The sequence below is a fragment of the Dipodomys merriami genome, unplaced genomic scaffold, assembly GCF_024711535.1.
Source record: "Dipodomys merriami isolate MVZ:Mamm:240054 unplaced genomic scaffold, mDipMer1.0.p SCAF_924, whole genome shotgun sequence".
NCBI classification, from domain to species: Eukaryota; Metazoa; Chordata; class Mammalia; order Rodentia; family Heteromyidae; genus Dipodomys; species Dipodomys merriami.
The window spans coordinates 159278-177633 of record NW_027206540.1 but is presented as its reverse complement, the minus strand read 5'-3'; the positions used below and the strand labels follow the sequence as shown (position 1 = coordinate 177633).

The window sequence follows — 18356 nt, the reverse complement described above, 5'->3', positions numbered from 1 at the left end:
CTGTGTGACCTGACCCCTGACGCCCACCTCCCCTCCGGCCAGAAAACGGCCAAACTCAGGGGACAGCATGGGGACAGTGGTGCCACTTTATATTGGGGCACAATATCTAGAACTAGCTGGGCCGATGTACAGGGACAGAAAAGGTAGGTGAGGGAGGAAGGCCTGAGCTGTGCTCGGCTGGGGCTGACGTGGCATTGCCACGCCCCCACAAACCCAGCCGCGCGCGGTGAGGCGGCACGGCCACGGCCGCCCAGGGGTCACCGCACGCCACGGAGCTCCTGCGCTGGCTGAGCTGCCACAGAGAAGCCATGGTGAAAACAATCCTGGTTGCTGCTGCGGGCAGTCTGAGGGCACCGCAGGGGGGCTGTGTGGGGAGAGGATGCTGGAGGGGGACGATACCGAAGTATACAGAATCTGTGAATCGAGATAGCAAAATGAAGTTTACTGAAGGCCGTACACAGGAGGGGGCGGTGGGGGGGGAGGGAGTCAGGTAGAGCATAGCAGGTGTGTGAAATACCGCCGTGGACCCCTGCGCATCCACACATTCAGGCTCACACTGGAATCCTAGCTACTCAGGAGGCTGAGATCCGAAGATCCAGGCTCAAAACCAGCCCAGACAGAAAAGTCTTCATGCTCTTACCTCCAATTAACTAGCAAAAAAACGGAAAATGCAGCTGTGGCTCAAGTGGCAGTGGTCCAGCTTCAAGTGACAGAGCTGAGGGACCGTGCCCAGTCCCTGAGTTCAAGCTCTGGCATTGTTACACACACACGCGTGCACACACACATGAAAAGAACGAATGGCAGGAATGTAAAACAGGTCCTGTCCAGGACCAGGGTACAGGCGGGAGGTGGGACGGGATGGAAGAGGTGAGGGAGATGAACACGGTCAAATTACTGCACAGACACGTGCGAAAAAGGAAGAATGGAGGTTGTGAAGGGGTGGGGGAGGGGGAGGGTGAGACTGAGCAGGGTACCTCAGTCCTACGCATTTATAGCTATGTCAAAAGGTACAGTTCCTTGTACAACCAGTTGATGCTAATTTAAAACCGGGCGAGGTAGAAACCCCGTAGCTTCGTGCTGCAGCTGGTGGTTCATTTCCTCACAAACCCATAGCTCCACACTTCACGTTCGCATTTGGGTGTGGTTGTTTTATTCTGTATCAGGACTGGGGCTTGAACTCAGGGCCTTGCCTTCTGACATGAGCTCAGCGTTCTCGCTCAAGGCTGGCGTCCTGCGACTTGAGTCAGAAGTGTCGCATTTGGCTACAGTCGCCATGCTGGGGAGCCTGAGCTGTCCCCCCGCTGGCCTCGGGCCTGAAGGTTTGACTGACAGGGGGCGGGGCTGAGGCTCAGACCCTTGTCGCCTGGACCCCACGGGGGTCACGTTTCTCCCACCTGTTGCCCAGAGTACGCTAAGCTAAGGTGAGCAAGAGAGGCTGGGATTGGAGGAGTGTGCCCAGAAAGGTGCCAAACCCACTTCCTGAGAGCTATGCGACATCCCAAATCTTTTTTGGGGGAAAATGTTTGTTTTGAACCCCACTAGGGCAGACCATAGCCGGTGCAGGATACCTTTCTGGTAATGAAAGCACAGGCGAGAATGGGGGGGCTCCACAGGGCACCTCTTTTTCAGACCTCCCCTCTCCTTCAGCCAGCTGGGGTGTGGGATGTTAGAGACCTAACCTGTAGCATCATCCGAGCCTGGCAATTGTCTAGGAGGGAGGGAAGAGTGAGAATGAGCCCTTGCAGGGGTGGGGTGGGAAGTTCAGGATGGATGGACGGATGGACAGATGGATGGGTGGATGAGGGTGTGCAGCCGTTGCCCGCAGGGGCCAGATGCTCCCTGTTTCCTGAGGGGGGGCAAGGCTCATCCAGCTGTCCCCGTGCTCTCGTCCCTGGTTTAATGGACATTAAAAATGGAACAATGAGTGTGTTGGAGAAGGGAGCCGACGACACACAGCAGGGCTGGTCGTCTGAACTCATTCTGCTGTAAAATGTAGAAACAAGGAAGGGCAGGCGCGCTGTGTCCCCCGGGATGCATCGGGCTCTTTTAATATAGTGGTGCCACCACACGCTCTGCTTCGAAGGCCGCGTTACATTTATGTGTCACTCAAATGTTTACTTCGAAGCCACACACTCAATTTCGGCCGGCGCGCTGGGAGCCGGTGGGGCCAGGGCGGCCGGATGCCAGGGCCCCGACGCGCCGCTCCCTCAGCCTGGCCTGCCTGCCAGGATGCCTTCGTGGGCCAGGAGCCACTGCTTCACCGCACGCCCTCCGCCTGAGTAGTTGCCCAGGGCCCCGCTGCTGCAGATCACTCTGTGACATGGGATGAGGATGGGGACCTGAAAAACAGGTGGCAGCTCTGTCACTCTGCTCCAGGCCAACATGACCCGGGTGTGGAGAGCCAAGGGCCCACCACCCAGCACCTCACAGCTTGTGGGCCACTGCGGGCCCCCTCCCCTCCCGCCTCCCCCCCACCCCGCTCCCCCCGTGGGTCCCTGGAGGTGGGACGTCTGTCCTGACATCATATCACAGCGTGCGTGTGGGCCTCATCCAGTAAAGAGTCCTCTTTACTGCAAGATTTGGAGGGAATCCCCTCCAAATAATTCCCTCCAAGAAGTAATCTCTGGTCCAAACTTTCACACAACCGGGATGGAATGGGTTGGAACCTTCTTGGATGTGGTAACCAGAGGCATCACGGACGGGGGACCCATGGAGGCCACGTCCGGCACCATGAGTTGGCCAGTTGCACTCTCTGGTTTTTAAAATAAAGTTTTATTGGAACACAGCCATGTCTTTGGTTATGAATTATCTGTGGATGCGTTACCAAAGCCTTAATCCCCCTGGCTCCTCCCAGGGAAGCCGAACCCTCTGCAGCCTGCTTTCCTTTCCTCTCACCTTCTAGGAGACTGGAGGTGTCTGAGAGGCAGCAGTCTCCCCCAGTCCCACCAGAAGCTTGTACTGCCGGCCCACCCGGAGCAGGTCTGTGTGTGTGTGTGTGTGTGTGTGTGGTGTGTGTGGTGTGTGTGTGTGGTGTGTGGTGGTGTGTGTATGGTGTGTGTGGTGTGTGTGTATGGTGTGGTGGTGTGTGTGGTGTGTGGTGTGTGTGTGTGTGTGTGGTGTGTATGTGTATGGTGTGTGTGTGGTGTGTGTGGTGTGTGTGTGTGTGGTGTGTGTGTATGGTATGTGTGTGTGGTGTGTGTGTGTGGTGTGTGTGTGGTGTGTGTGTGGTGTGTGTGGTGTGTGTATGTGTATGGTGTGTGTGTGTGGTGTGTGTGTGTATGGTGTGTGGTGGTGTGTGTGTGTGTGTATGGTGTGTGTGTGGTGTGTGTGTGTGGTGTATGTGTATGGTGTGTGTGTGTGTGTGTATGGTGTGTGTGTGTGGGGTGTGTATGTGTATGGTGTGTGTGGGGTGTGTATGTGTATGGTGTGTATGTGGTGTGTATGGTGTGTGTGTGGTGTGTGTGGTGTGTGGTGTATGGTATGTGTGTGGTGTGTGGTGTGTGTGTGTGTGTGGTGTGTGTGTATGTGTATGGTGTGTGTGTGTGGTGTGTGTGTGCAGTGTGTGTGTGTGGGGTGTGTATGTGTATGGTGTGTGTGGTGTGTGTGTGTGTGGTGTGTGTGTGTGTGGTGTGTGTGTGTGGTGTGTATGTGTATGGTGTGTGGTGTATATGTGTATGGTGTGTGTATGGTGTGTGTGGTGTGTGTGTGTGTGTGGTGTGTGTGTGTGTGTGTGTATGTGTATGGTGTGTATGGTGTGTGGTGTGTGTGTATGTGTGTGGTGTATGGTGTGTGTGTGTGTGTGTGTGTGTGTGTGTGTGTGGTCAGTCCATCCCAGCAAGTCCCAGTCTTCTCTCTGCCCCTTCATCTAAAGAGTTTACTGAGTATTGAAGCTCTTACACTACTAGCAGGCCGACTGATTTAAGAGAGGGGGGTTCATGGGGCGGCCACCCACAGCTGGCTGTCAGAGGGCTCTGTGTGGGGACAGTCAGGAAGAAGGGCCATCTCACCAAACACATCTGCAGCAGAAAATGGCGTCCCACTGACCCCCATTCCAGAGAGTTCCCAACTGCAGCTATCATTTATTATTTTTTGCTCAAGGCTAGTACTTTACCACTTTGAGCCGCAGCGCCACTCGGGTAGGTGTCTCTGCTAACCGATGCGCCCAGAAAGAGGCCAGAGGCACAGCCCTGCACAGCACCCAGACAGGCCCGTGCGGACTTGCGGCTGACGCTCCTGATTCAAAGATCTGCATGCCCAGGGTTGGATGGCAGCATGCAGTACACGGGGCTCTGCGGCCACAAGGCCCACGGTCCTGTCCAGCCTCCTCCCCCGGCCCCTAGCCACGGGGAGGCGGGAAAGCCTGCCCTCCGCAGGGGGTGGGCCCTGCTTCCCGCCGAGGCTCAGAATGGCTGGCCCCGAGAGCAACACCTGTATTCTGCGCCTCTGTATTCAGCCTGGAGCAGCTCACAGAGAGAACATCATTTGCACCTTTTCTGAACCAACCTCTGCTTCCAGGTGAGTTTGGTGGCAGGTTCCTGACCACTAGAACAGCGAACTCCACTAAAATCCAGAGGACGTCCCCAGGGGGCCCCCTCCCCCGCAAAGCCTGTGTGATTTCTATCAATAACCTAAAAGCCCATGCGATCACAGTGCATCGGCGTCCTCTCGCCGTGAAATCAGATTGAGCCAGGCCACGGATCCATCGCTGGCGCAGGCCCTTTCTCAAAAGCTATAAAACTTCCAGACCCATAGATTGGTCTCCAGCAAAAATAACACGAAGGAGCCTTTCAATCAATAATGGAATCCCTCTGATTCTGGAACCGGCCACATATTTTTTCCAGCTCCGCCTTTGTTCTTCTGGGCAGAGCCCACGAGGGAAAAAGCTTGTTTTCACTCGCAGCCTCATCAATACCTAAATCCTGGTGAACAAGTGACACCGAGAAGCTGTAATCAATACCTCCCTGTGCGTTTTTTTCTTCTGGTCAAATGGTTCAGCTCCGCTGACAACCCTGACACTCAGAACATGAGGCTAAATCTTCATCACAGCCGTCTGGGTGACCGGCGAGGCTCAGGGCCACAGTGCTCACAGTACCACAGATAAACTCTCTTCTCAGGAAGGTGGATGCTTAGAAAAAGGGGGGAAACACTCCGTGCATGTATTGTTTGCTTATGCACTGCATTTAGCAGATTCTGTTCCAGGAGTAAGTGGAAAGGGTGCTGTGTGTGTATGTGTGTGTGTGTACATAACTATGTGTATATGTGTGTATACATGTGTATGTATATGTATATACATGAGTATGTATGTGTATACATGTATATGAGTGTATAGGTGTGTGCATGTGTACGTATGTGCATATGTGTGTACATGAGCAGGTGTTATGTATGTGTGTATACATGCATATGTATATGTGTATATGTATGTGTGTGTGTGCGTGTATACATGAGTGTGTGTGTGCGTGTGTGAGTGCATGTCTCTGATTCAAAGGGGCCGGCAGCCTGTCAGGTGGGGCACAGTCTTCTGGAGACTACTTGACTTCACTTAGAGAAGTCAGGAGAAATCAAGATCTAGGATGGAGAAGAAGGTGTGCCCTGTAGAACCTGCCTTCTACTCTGGAGGGGCCACAGGTGGAGGCAAAGGCCACAGGGTGATGTGTGCCAACGTTCACCCTCGGGATTGGTGCAGGCCGAGCTCTGGGAGTTGGCCACCCTCCACTTTCCCTGCTTAAGTGCGCAGCCGCTCTCCTCAGCCCGAGCGTGGAGATGCTTTCTGTGAGGCTGTCTCGAGGAGGCCTGCGGGGCAGCGGTGGTGTGGGCCGGCCTCTGGGGGGGCCCCGACTCTCTCGGAGGATGTGGAGGCCAGACTCCACCCAGGGCCCTTCCTCCCTCAGGCGCATGAACCACCTTTGACTCTTCTAGCTCACTCGGGGCTGGGTGCTGTCCAGCCCAGCTGTTGTACAAGGGACAAAGGTGACACAGGCCATCGGTGCAAGGATCCACGGCAGCACATCTGCTGTGGACACCATCTGCTCCCGTGGAGGCCAGTACGGCGCCAAAGCCACAGAAAGGCCGCGGAAGGGCAGGGCCCCTCCGTGCTGCCACAGGCCTAGCAAGGACCTGGGCTGAGGGCGGCCGCGAGCCCGCCTTCCCGAGGCCCTCACCCCAGGGGTCCGAGGCTCCTCCGGACTGAATGGGGCGCCGCCAATCTTGTGACTGAAAGTTCAAAACTCTGTGAGGCCTATTTTATAAATTCCAGCAGCCGGGGCTGCATCTGGACAGAGACATCGACAGGGATGACCAGATGTGCTTGCTGTCCCCACGGCGGGCTGGACTGGCCAGGGCACCATGGCCACCCCCTCCCAGGGCCGAAGATGAAAATCATGTCCCAAGAGACGCTGCATGGAGGCTGAGGGCCCGGCTGCCGGCGCCCCAGTTCTCTCCGCGCGGCCCGGCCCAGGCGTGGTGTGCCGCAGCCGTCTGCTGCCTCAAACCTGGTCACCCCCTCGCAGGGGAGGACGCTGGCCTGCCAGAAGGCAGCACAACACGGAGTCTTGGGACCCTCCAGAGATTTGGTCTTGGAGTTCTGCATCCCAGGATGCGATGAGCAGACTGCGTTCTACCGCGTTCCACACCGGTGTTGCTTCAGGAAGAAACCATCACAACGCCGCAGCGCTCCGCAGCGGCAGCACAAGGGGCGTCTGGGGGGCTGAGCGTGTGCAGGCCTCGTGGATAGGCCCGTGGACCGGCCCTTCTTCCTGCAGGGTCCATCGGCACACAGGGCCTCGGCCTGGCCTGCACCCCACCACGCATGATTTCCTGGCTCACCCTGGATGATGGGGCGGCATCAGGGAGTCCAGGGGCCTGCTGTGCTAGCAGGACACAGGTCAGCCTCTGGCCTGCTTGTCCAAGGAGCACGGCCTGTCCCCGGGGAGCACTCCCTGTCCCTGGGGAGCCCTCCCTGTCCCTAGGAGCACGGCCTGTCCCCGGGGAGCACTCCCTGTCCCCGGGAAGCACGGCCTGTCCCTAGGAGCACAGCCTGTCCCCGGGGAGCACTCCCTGTCCCCGGGGAGCACGGCCTGTCCCCGGGGAGCACGGCCTGTCCCCGGGGAGCACGGCCTGTCCCTAGGAGCACAACCTGTCCCTGGGGAGCACGGCCTGTCCCTGGGGAGTACTCCCTGTCCCTGGGGAGCACTCCCTGTCCCTGGGGAGCATGGCCTGTCCCCGGGGAGCATGGCCTGACCCTGGGGAGCACGGCCAGTCCCAGGGATCATGACCTGTCCCTGGGGACTGAAGAGCTCTGGGGGAGGAGCTGGCCCTGGTGAGGCTCTCAGTACTGTGAGCCACGTGTGTGGCTGACGTCTGTGAGCCGTTCATGCCACTGGATGGTGCCAGGGCTCTGGAGACCAGGGAACCCAGGTCTTCAGGACAAAACGCAGCCCCCAGGGGATGGGGCTGCTGGCTTCACACCTGACCCCACACAGCTCCGCACAGCTGGGCCTCTGCCTGCCACGTTTCCTACTAGGTGCCTGGCACCACACCATGGACACCGATGCGTCCGCCGCCCTGGGGGGGAGGGGCACGCGTGCGTGTGAGCTGGTCCACTGGGCCTCTGGGGGGAGGGGCACACGTGTGTGTGAGCTGGTCCACTGGGCCTCTGGGGGGAGGTGCACGTGTGTGTGTGAGCTGGTCCACTCGGGCCTCCGGGCTTTTTTCTCCTCCCGCGCGCGCCCGCAGCTGCAGACTTGTTGCTCGGCCCGGGCTGCACACGCTTCCGGGGACACACATTTAATCCAATGACACTTGGCCCGCACGGCGCAGATTGGATTGGAGGCCCAACCCACAGCCACCAGTCTGGAGCTCCGTCTGCAGAACTCACCGGATTGCTTCTCATCGCTCCCCCCACGGCGCGGGCGGCCTTGGGGTTGCCTGCCAAGGCCGCTAATTGTTGGTAAGAAACCATTTCTCCGAATTTCACAACCTTCAGCAGCTTCCACAGCACCCGTCTGGTGAAGGAGTCTGAAAAGAAGAACAGAGCGATGTTCTTTGGACAAACAGCCCGCACTGCTCTGCTAGAGACAGCGGCCAGCCCCAGAGAAGACACAACCACACGAAGGGAGGCGTCAGACGCAATGAAAACACGGCCCTCCCGCCACGGGAGGGGAGCGGCGGGGCGCGGGCCGGCAGCTCCCCCGGGCCCCCAGGCCTGCCCGTTCCTGCTGCCCTCCGGGCTTCCACGCAGGACCGAGCGGGCTGCCCTTCCCAGAAGGGGCAGGCGCGCGTCCACCCACAGCTCAGCCAGTCCAGGCATCCCTCTCTGCCCAACTGTGGGGAAGGCTCCGGGGCTGGGGTGCAGTTCTACCTTGCGCGGGGACACGGAAGCAGAGTGGGCGTCCGGCAGTGAGGGCCACGGTCCCAGCGTGGCTCTGACCGCCGGACACCACCACGGCGTGTGGCCCTGTCCCCCAAATTAAACTAACCTCTTCCTGTGTGCGGTGAGCCTGTGTGCACCGAGTCTCAGGTGCTCTGGGTCCGGCTGCAGGAAGGACTGAGGGGGGCGGTCAGGACCACTGCCTCCTACCCCTGGGTTCGAGAACTCTTTCCATGGTAGTGTGCTGGCTGACGCGACTCCTCCCACCAGAGAGAACACACTGCCCGAGGACACTGAGCCACAGCCACGTCCTCCGCCTGCTCCGCCACTCAGAGCAGAACCACTCAGAGCAACCACCGGAGGCTGGTGCTCCCCGGCACCCGCGAGAGTGCTCAGCACACCCGGGCCAGGCTGGCAAAGTGTGATTTGGTTTTTATAGGAAACGCCCTTACATGTTAAATAATAAAAATCACTTCTTCACGGAGGGGAATGATAATCACTTCAGTGGGGGAAAAAATCTGTTTAGTCTTTATTATAACATTAAGCAAATTAAACATCAGCATAATCCAGGTGATACCAGAAAAGGGTCATCAAAGAAATTAACTTTGTTGTTCATTAATTTACATGGATTAGTAGAGGGCAAAAAGATGGCAAATGTGCTCTAGTTTTTTATGATATAATTTCAAACTGTACACCGTTTGTGGCGGGGTTGACTTGGGGGTTAATCAGACTGATTTGTCCTTTTAATTGCTTTCTATTCAAAGAAAATTCATTAGATAATGTTCTCTTCAAAATTCATGAATCAATTTAACTGAAGAAACCGCATTAACAGCTCGGGGTTCATTAGCACAGGGTTGTGAGTGCGGAGGACCGGGAGGGGCTCTGTGGGCAAACAGACTCTGTTTACCATCCTGTCTTCAGGAAGGGGCCGGCCTCAGTGTTAATCACGACTGCCTAGAACAAGGGGAGGGAAGGAGGAGGGAGAGGCAGGAGGCCCGCTGGAGTCATGGTAGAATGGAGGGTTCACGTGGGCAGAGATGCTGAACCCAGACCCGGAGGCTGGGAGAAATAGAGGCCTGGCTCTGCCTTCCTCGCACGGCAGAGTTTAGTGGCTTTGGTCCAGCCAGAGGATGCGGCCTGGAGCCTGAACACCCTGGAGCCTCTCAGAATCCATCACAAGGATCGCTGGAGCGGCGACTGGACTGACAGGGCTGACAAACACTGACCCGCCACGGCTCAGCCGTGCACGTGGCTCTGAGCGTGACCGCCCAGTCACCACCTCCCTCCAGGAGGAAATGCGTCATGAAACAGAACACTGCGTGTCTGTGCATCGCACACAGAGCACCCGCCATGTTGGGGACCTGCATCCTAACTGGTACACACCGCACCGTACGCTGGGCAGCATGGCTGCGAGAAGCAGGATGACGCCAGCAAGCACATCGTTTGACTAATGTGTCTGAAAACCTGTTTCACTCTGTAGGGAGCAAACGCCTTCGCCAGTGTGAGTAGCTCTCAGACAACACCTCCAGGCTCCAACTGTGCACACTCACCGCCACGGCCATTGACACTACAGACAAGGTGGTCTTGGGGCTCAAGGAAATCTGCCCTTAAAAGTTCTCCAGTGTTTGTCCGTAGCTCAGTGGAAGGGCATCTGCCTAGCAGACCCAAGGCCCTGAGTTCGGTCCTAAGCAACACACATACACACACATTTCCATCTTAATAAGTTATTGCTTACAATTAAATAAACATTACAAAATAAATAAGGCCCACGAAGAAGGGAAACTCAGTTTCTTGTAGTTGAAGTAAGCTCATGGATCCTGAGTGGCTGGTCCCGAGTTACCCCTGAGATACTGCCCTCCTCCAAAATGGACCCACCCAGGGCTGTGGGAAGAGCTGCCACAGGCCACATTCTGCATATCTTTTTGTCATCTCTCCTCTTTGCTTTCCCGAGCCAGCCTTTCTCCGGCCTGCTCCCGGGCCCTTGTAGCTTGGCTGTGCTGACCCAACTGGGTTCACGGCGAGTTCTGCGGGAGGCTCAGTTTGGCTCTGAATCCCCCATCAGGAGGTCATGGCTCGAGTAGCTGAGACACAGACGCCTGCAGACACTTGGCCAATAGCTGACTTGCTTTCTTGGATTGCTCATCGTTACCCACGAGGCCAGATGCTGTTTCTTTGGAAGTAAAGCTGAGAAGGATCCTGTGGATGTGCGAGACAAAGACGAAAGATCTGGTGTTCTCCAGCGTGTGATTTCCATAGAAGAAAAAGCGTGCTGTACAAGAACATACAACTACACACCCAAACTGCAAGCAGGACACACCCAAAGAAGTCCAGAGAACGGATCTTGGGGAACGCCTCTAGAGAAAAGATAGAGGGGCGGAGGGGGCTGCGTGCAAAGGCAGGGCAGAGGCCGCGGAGCCGGGCTCTGCCCGTTCTGAGGGAATATCTGAGTGAGGACTGACCTGAAAGACATTTCCAGATGAAAAGAAGAGTGGAGAAAATATGCTGTCCGTGGTCCCACTTCAGAAGAGAGACAGAAGCTCCTCAGAGAGGAGGGAGGTGAGGTCACAGAGGAGGGGCCGGGCCACTGCTGCTCGAGCAGCGCGGAAGATGGTGCCAGGGCGAGAGCCCCGGCCTCTCCCTGCCAGTGCTCAGCATGCTTTTGGTAGTACTAAGTAGGAAGTACTGACAGATGTAAAGATGTGTTCCCAAGGTGAGCTGTGTGAGATTTACGGTGGTATATTCATGAGAGGAAGCTGTCCCTACAAGAGACTCGGTGTAATGTGTCCCCACCATCTGGCCCAGACCCAGAACCTCCCGTACCAGCGCTTCAGTTCATTCTATGGAATGAATGGTAAGAGATTTATACACTGTAGTCAAAGCAGAGAAATACTGATTTCTCATTTGATTGTGGAAATAAGTAAGTTAATTCCTGATTTAAAAAAAAAAACATGGATACGAATCTGGCTGCATTCTATAGAGCAAAAACCATAAAAAAGAGATATGGTAAAAAATATCCCACAGGATACAACTGCTCCGGCTGGTAAAACAGGGCAAAAGAGGAAGGAAGGGGGCATAGAGAACAAACGAGAGAGGAAACAAACCCACGGTAAGTGTTTTGCATTAACAACTGCACAGCGTGGAAATGTACCAAGCACACCCCTGGCAAGATGGGCCATGCCGGCACGGGTAAAAAATGACCAGGTGCTGTCTACAAAGAAATCCACCTCAAATAACAGACGTGGATAGGTTAAAAGGCAATTCTAAAGCAAAGACACTTAATCTAACACAAAATAGACTTAAGAACAAAGTAAATCCCACGGTAACGCACTCTGAAAAGACAATATACCAATTCCAAGCATTTATGTTCCTAACAACAAAGTTTCCAAATACATGAGGCAAAATCTGACAAAGTGAAGGGACAGTGAGAGAAACCCACTCGTGGCCTTGGACACTTCTTCGTCAGTAATCAATAGAAGGAGTTGGCATAAAATCAACAAGGATAAACAACTGACTGGATCTAACAGACTGACTTCAGGCCATGCTGCCTAAGGCAAGCAGACACAAGATCAAGTGTGTGTGGAACCACTGACGAGGCTGTGATCTGAGCTAGGAAGGAAGCCCGCGCACACATGATGCTTCTGGTCCTAGGGAGTCAGACGAGGAATGACACACAAGATAGCGGGAAGTCAGATGTGGTGGCACGCGTCTGCAACCTCAGCTGGGGCAGGAGAACTGGGGTTTGAGTCAACACTGGGTCTCTTGACACGTCCTTGTCGCAAAGATAGGGGGAACTTTTCCTAACATTTGGGCAGCAAAGAAGCCACTTTTGAATAAGCAGCGGGAAAGAGGAGGCCTGAAACTTAAAAATACATTGAACAGGGCGGAAATGAAAGCAGAACTAAAAACCACGAAAAGCTTTATGCAACACAGCTAAAGCAGTACTTCGAGGGAAATTTATAGTGTTAAATATTTGAGTTAGTAGAGAAAGGTCTCGATAAGACACCATCTTCGGAAAGAAGAGGGCTGGGGGTGTGGCTCAAGTGGTAGAGCTGCTCCTTAGTATGCACAAAGACATGTGTTTAACCCTAGGACCACACCAAAACCAATAACAAAAACCTAAAAGAAAAAAACCCAAACAGAAGAACAAACAAAAATTCTCATGAAAACAAAATGGTGGGTGGAGAGGGAGGGAAGGAGAGAGAGAGAAAGGAGGGACAGACACAGAAAGAGAGAGAGAGAGAGAGAGAGAGAGAGAGAGAGAGAGAGAGAGAGAGAGAGAGAGAGAGAGAGAGAGAGAGAGAGAGAGAGAGAGAGAATATAAAACAAACCCCAGGGGAAAACAAAGGAGGAGGCAACAATGCTTGATAAGAAATGTACTCATTACCTTGCCCATGTAATTGTAACCCCTCTGTATGGTATTTTCACAATAAAAAATTATTAATAAAAAAAGAAAACAAACCCCAAACAGCCTAAAAGAAGAAAATACTAGGGAAATCAATGAAAAGGAAAGAAGGAAAAATAGTGAAACTAAAAAATGAATTCCTTGAAACAGTCAATAAGATTGATGAATCTCGAGCAACTCTGACAGGGAGCAGAGCTGTGGTAAGAGAGAAACGAGGTATTTCTACGAATGACTTCCCACACAGTTCGACTTTATCAAAAACTACAAACCACCAAATTCTGGTATGTTTCATTCCTTAATAGGATATCACACACGGTTCATTCCACTTGTGAAAACAAAAAGAAAGTGAACGGTGCCTAATTATGCAGCCTTGACCTTAGGTTACTAAATGTTAAATTATCTTTAAGTAGTTTTTACAAAGGAGTTGCCTTTCAACAAAGCAGTTTATGAATCCAGCACATCTTGATCACTGTTACCCCTTCCGATCGTCTCCCCCACCCCTCCCAACCCGGCCTTCCCCTCATTTTTCTTCATTTTATAGCACTGAGTGTTTTGATGCATTCTGCCCTCTTCTGCTCTGCATTCTGCTGTCTCCCTCTTCTTCATCTCCCACCCTTTGTGAGTACCAGTTTCCTAGTGTTTATTTTGTTGGACTGTGAGTTAGCTTTTCTAAGGAATTGTACCATTTGAGTTCTCCCCTGGATCTATCAGATTTCAGTTCATACATTTGTGTAATTTGGATATCATTCCAAAGTATTTACTCCTATATTTATAAGTTAATTCTAGGTTCCCAATGAGAGAAACTATGTGTCCTTGGTCTCTATGGACCTGACTTACTTCATTTTTCTTGATTTTTTTCAGGTTCTTCAATTTCTTGGCAAAGGATGCAGCATTATTCTTTCTAATGGCAGAGTAAAATTCCATTGTGCATATATGTATCACTTTTCTTAAACCATTCATCATTGAAGGGCATCTGTGCTGATTCCATATTAGATTTTTTTTAATCTAATGGTTCCCATCCTAAATGCTTATTTTTTTTCTTTGCCAGTTTTGGTGTTTGAACTTAGGACATTGTGTTTGCTTGGCTTGTTCACTTGGTGTGTGCACTACCATCTGAGCCATCTCCAGCCCTATATTTTGCTAGTTATCTTGGTGGTGAAGTCTCCTGGGTTTTTCTGGACAGACTGGCCTTACATTTTGATCCTCCAGGCCTCCACTTGTTGAGTGTTCAGAGTTACAGGCATGAGCTATCAGTGCCTGGCTCTCATATTCTTAAATAAGGTTAATATATATTTATTTGGCAGCTTTGAGTTTTTCTTACCACTTAACTGTTTCAGATGCTTTATTATTGTTATTGTTATTATTACTTACAACATCTGAATCTTTCCCCCTTGCTTAGGGGGAAAGGTAAAGGAAACCTAATATCGTACCACCTCTACCAGCACCACCAAACAACCCATGGGGTAGGACATCTGGTTCTGTGCTGCCAGTAGTTGAACACTTTTCTGCCTTTCTTGCTCTTTCCTCTAATATATGTGTGGCTGGAAATGACATCTACGTAGCTGGGGTCCTGTGACACGCAACTGTGGAGCTCATACCCATTCTGTACCCAGAAGTGCATGGGTCCAGCTCCACACCCACAGCATGGAGAGTCTGAAGAGAAGACACAACATGGCATACACACACCTCCAGCCCAAGGGGTAGGACAGGACGGAGCACTGCTGGCAGAGCTCCTCTAGCCCGGCAGCCAGGGAGGCATCCTAAAGAAGGGCTGGACATGAAGCAAAATGAAATGAAATTGATAATGTGAATAACCCTACAATAATTCAAGAGGCGGAGTTCGTCATTTAAATCTTCTAGAACCAAGATGAATTCACCGGTGAATTCTACCAAATACTGAGGGAAGGAGCATGACAAATTCAAGGTAGTCTTTTCTAGAAAAGAGAAGAAGAGTGGTGAAGATTTTCCCAAGGACTTCATCAGGCCTGCATTACCACAGTGTGAAAATCAGAAAAAGAAATAAAAGAGGTACAGGTTATGAATTATATCACGGACCCAAAAGTCTTGGCAGCGTACTGCCAAATCAACCCTTGGAATATATAAAAGAACAAGACATCGAATTAAGTAGGGTGGCTGGCTGTGGTGGGCGTGGTAGAACTGCGTGTGTAATCCCAGCACCGGGAGAATGGCCTGGCTACCCCGCCATTAGCTAGGGTTCCACTGTGAGACCCTCCTTAGCCTGTGTGTTTGTGTGTGTGTGTGTGTGTGTGTGTGTGTGTGTATGCGCACACGCGCGCGCACACGCTCAGGATGATGCAGTACATGAAAACCAACTGTATCTGAAGCCACAGGACAGGAGAGGGGCTGTGGACAGGCCCGGGCTGGTGGGGCCTGACCTCTGCCCTTGACCTCCGCCCCGAGGCGGCAGAGCCTTCGGGTAGGAGAAGGGCTCTTCCTTCCATTGCGGGCATTCACACGGTCTGCCTCATGTGTAAAATAAGAAAACTGCCCCAAATGTGCTGTCTTGAACTAGGGTCGTTACAGCTCTTATTTTTATTTCTTTAAGCCCACTTCCCAATAGCTCTCGCCATTGTCCTGAGTCCTTGCTTAGAGTACAGTACCAGGCTTTGAACTCCGACCTTGCAGCACACATGCTCAGCTTGCTCACTTAGCTGGTACACTACTGCTTTTCCAGTCAGAAAACCAAATGCAAAAGCAAAAAATCTAGGCACAGACTTAATACCTTTAACGAAAGTGGTAAAATGGGTCACAGATATAAATCGAAATGTTAAAAATCAGAAAACGTTTAGAAGTTAACAGAGGAAGAGAAGCAGCTGACCACGCGTTTTTAAGAAGTATTTTTAGATACATGATCCATGAAAGAGAGAATTAATTCAGGTGAACTTTATTAAAACGAAAGCTTCAACAAAGCTGAAGAGTCCAAAAAGAAAAGCCATGCGCAGACTGAGAGGAAGCAAAACGCATACCTGACAAAGTCCTTGTATCCAAGGTACACAAAGAACTCTGAAAACCCAGTAGTAAGAAATCAAACCACCTAATTTAACAAAAGGGAAAGTCAAGGCAAAAGTCAAAAACAAAAAGCAAGAATACAGAAAGGTCTTTAATCCAATTTGTCTAGTAAGTTGCACATTAAAGCAATGATGTCCCCCAACAGCCCACCCCCACCACGGGCGCGGACGGGGCCACCTCTCCTCTGCGGTGGTGCTGGCGGTGGCGCAGGTGCCCTGCGGGGCGGTTTGCTGACTTCTGACAAAGTGATGTGCAGACTTGCCATGCTACCCGTGTGCTCAACCAGTGTGAACACTCCTATGCTCACAGGAGCCTGCCTGCGGTGTTCAGAGCAGCCTTATTCACACTGTCAGATGCCGGAGGGAAGCAAGAGGCCCTTCACTAGCTGGGCTGGATAAGCAAGCTGAGATATATGCACATAATGAGAAATTACCTAAATGAGTTATCAAGCCCCCTAGGGACCGGAGGAAGCTGAAGTGTGTTCTCAGTAGGAAATGGGGACGTACAGTATGACAAGAGAAAAGACGAGACTACACAGACAGCAAGATGGGTGCTGCAGGGCAGAGGACGGAGGGGGAGGCAGGGAGGATGCTGGGCAAGGGCAGCCCAAGGGACGCTGGTGCAAGTAGCCGCTGAGATCCTAGGCAAGGGCAACGCTGCGAGACAAGCACACAGCACAAACCGCGAACCTACGCGATCTACGCACAGGGACAACCGTCCCAACGTAACGCCCAGGAGACTGGCCTCCAGGGAAGACGTTCAGGCTGTGAAAAAGAATCTAACTGCATTACTAACAGGAAACGTCTTCCTGTGGTGGGCAGCTTGGCTTGGAGGCGGCGTGGGAGTGCTCATGTTCCAAATGATCTCTGGAAGCGAGGAGTCTGTCAGGCGAGGGGTTAAAGGCGGGAACCGGAAGCGCTGTACCCGAAAATGAGAGTGTCCACAGTAAACATTCTGATACCGCTGCATGTGTATACTAGACTCAAATGATCCATGCATGGTGGAGTGAGAGCCTGGTCTCTCCGTGTGAATGGGAGTTTGCAGATGAGCCTGTGAGAGGGGCTAGAATAACCTAGGTTGGAGCAGATTAGAGCTGTAGAAGCCAGCCTGAACTATCACGCTGCTCCATGCCCAAGAGATGGGGCAAGGGAGTACTGACGCCACACTCGCCGCTCGGCTAGAGCGCACACACCCACCAGGAGCTCCTGTGATATATGCACACCAATTCGCAAGGGAATGCACGTCCACGACACAAGGACTCATGTTACAGGCACACCACATGGCTGAGAACACAATCCACTACAGGGGTACCTGTGATACAGGCACCATCAGGCTAGAGCATGCACACCCGCTGATCCATCAGCAGAGAAGATCTGGAAGGCTCTCCCCAGCAGCAAGAACACCCCGAGCCCAGATCTTGGTTTCTAATGCCATCTTATACAAAGCACTAAGGCTTTCAATACTTGGCCTTCTCTCTCGCTCCCAGGAGTTCAACAGGAAACATTCCTGATGAGCTGAAATAATCTTGCAGTGTCAGAGGGTAAATACATGTTCAAAATGAAACAAAACAACAAAAACGGAGCTCCAAGCACAGTCCACAGTGATGGGACTATCCCAGAGACAGAGGAGTAAACTGGATGAGCTCCCAGTAGCCAAGGTGTGGTCAAGTAGAGCAACAAGATGCACTACTGCAATGCAACCCCACAAGGAAAATAAGTATTCATGAGTTTCTGCTGATAAGAGTAAATGATTGGTAAGATTGAATGGATAAATAAATGGCAGAGGACAAACCTAAATCCTCATTCCTCCTGTAAGTTTGTGTAAAGCACTAACTTCTGACTGAGCATAGGATGGGACTGGGAACAACTTTATGGCGGAGAAACTCATGGAGCAAACATGACTGAACCAGATGATCAAGGTCAATATCAACAAGACAGGCCACTCTGATGGCCTGAACCTCTCATATGACTTAATGACAATGTTACACTACGTACTCCTGAAAGCAATAGCTCTTGATTTCATTTCAAAAGCATCTGACGAACCCCCAACCAGGGCCATTCTGTAAAGCAGTTGCCAATACCCCTCAAAATTCTTCAGTCTATCTAGAATAAGGAAAATTGGACAAACTGTCACAATCAAGAGCCTAAGGAGACCCAATGATGAAATGTAACCTTGAGTCCTATGTGGGATCACAGAATGAGAACAGGTATGAGGTGAAAACTAAGAAAATCAGAATGGAGTGCAAACTTGAGTTAACAATCCACTATCAATGTTGGCTCATTGGTTATAACAAATATGCCATTCTGATGTAAGGTGTCAATTATAAAATGTCATCTGTGATGGCTCATCTTCAGTGTTAACTTGACCGAACTGAGAGATCCTAAGGGCTTACTAAAGCGTGCCTATGCCTGTGCTCCCCTGGGATGGCTCTTGCAGAATGGGAGAATGAAATCAGGAGGCTCTGACCTGCCAAATGGATTAGTGACTTGATGCTCCCATAATATGAGGCATTGCTGGAGGTGGTGAGGGTAGAAAGGAGGTGGGGACCTAGTTGGTGGT

The 18356-nt window shown here is 52.2% G+C and overlaps 1 protein-coding gene across 1 annotated transcript in view; it reads right to left on the bottom strand.

The window, feature by feature from the left end:
* Positions 1-455: 455 nt before the first annotated feature.
* Positions 456-18356, bottom strand: part of LOC138821665 (methylated-DNA--protein-cysteine methyltransferase-like) — a 165255-nt gene continuing 147354 nt past the window's right edge. Inside the window, exons 3-4 of the mRNA XM_070014115.1 lie at positions 7874-8013; positions 456-2339 (exon numbers count right to left, since the gene is read on the bottom strand). Of these exons, the coding sequence (XP_069870216.1) occupies positions 2208-2339; positions 7874-8013 (272 nt within the window). The 3' untranslated portion in view covers positions 456-2207. The remainder of the gene's footprint in view (positions 2340-7873; positions 8014-18356) is intronic.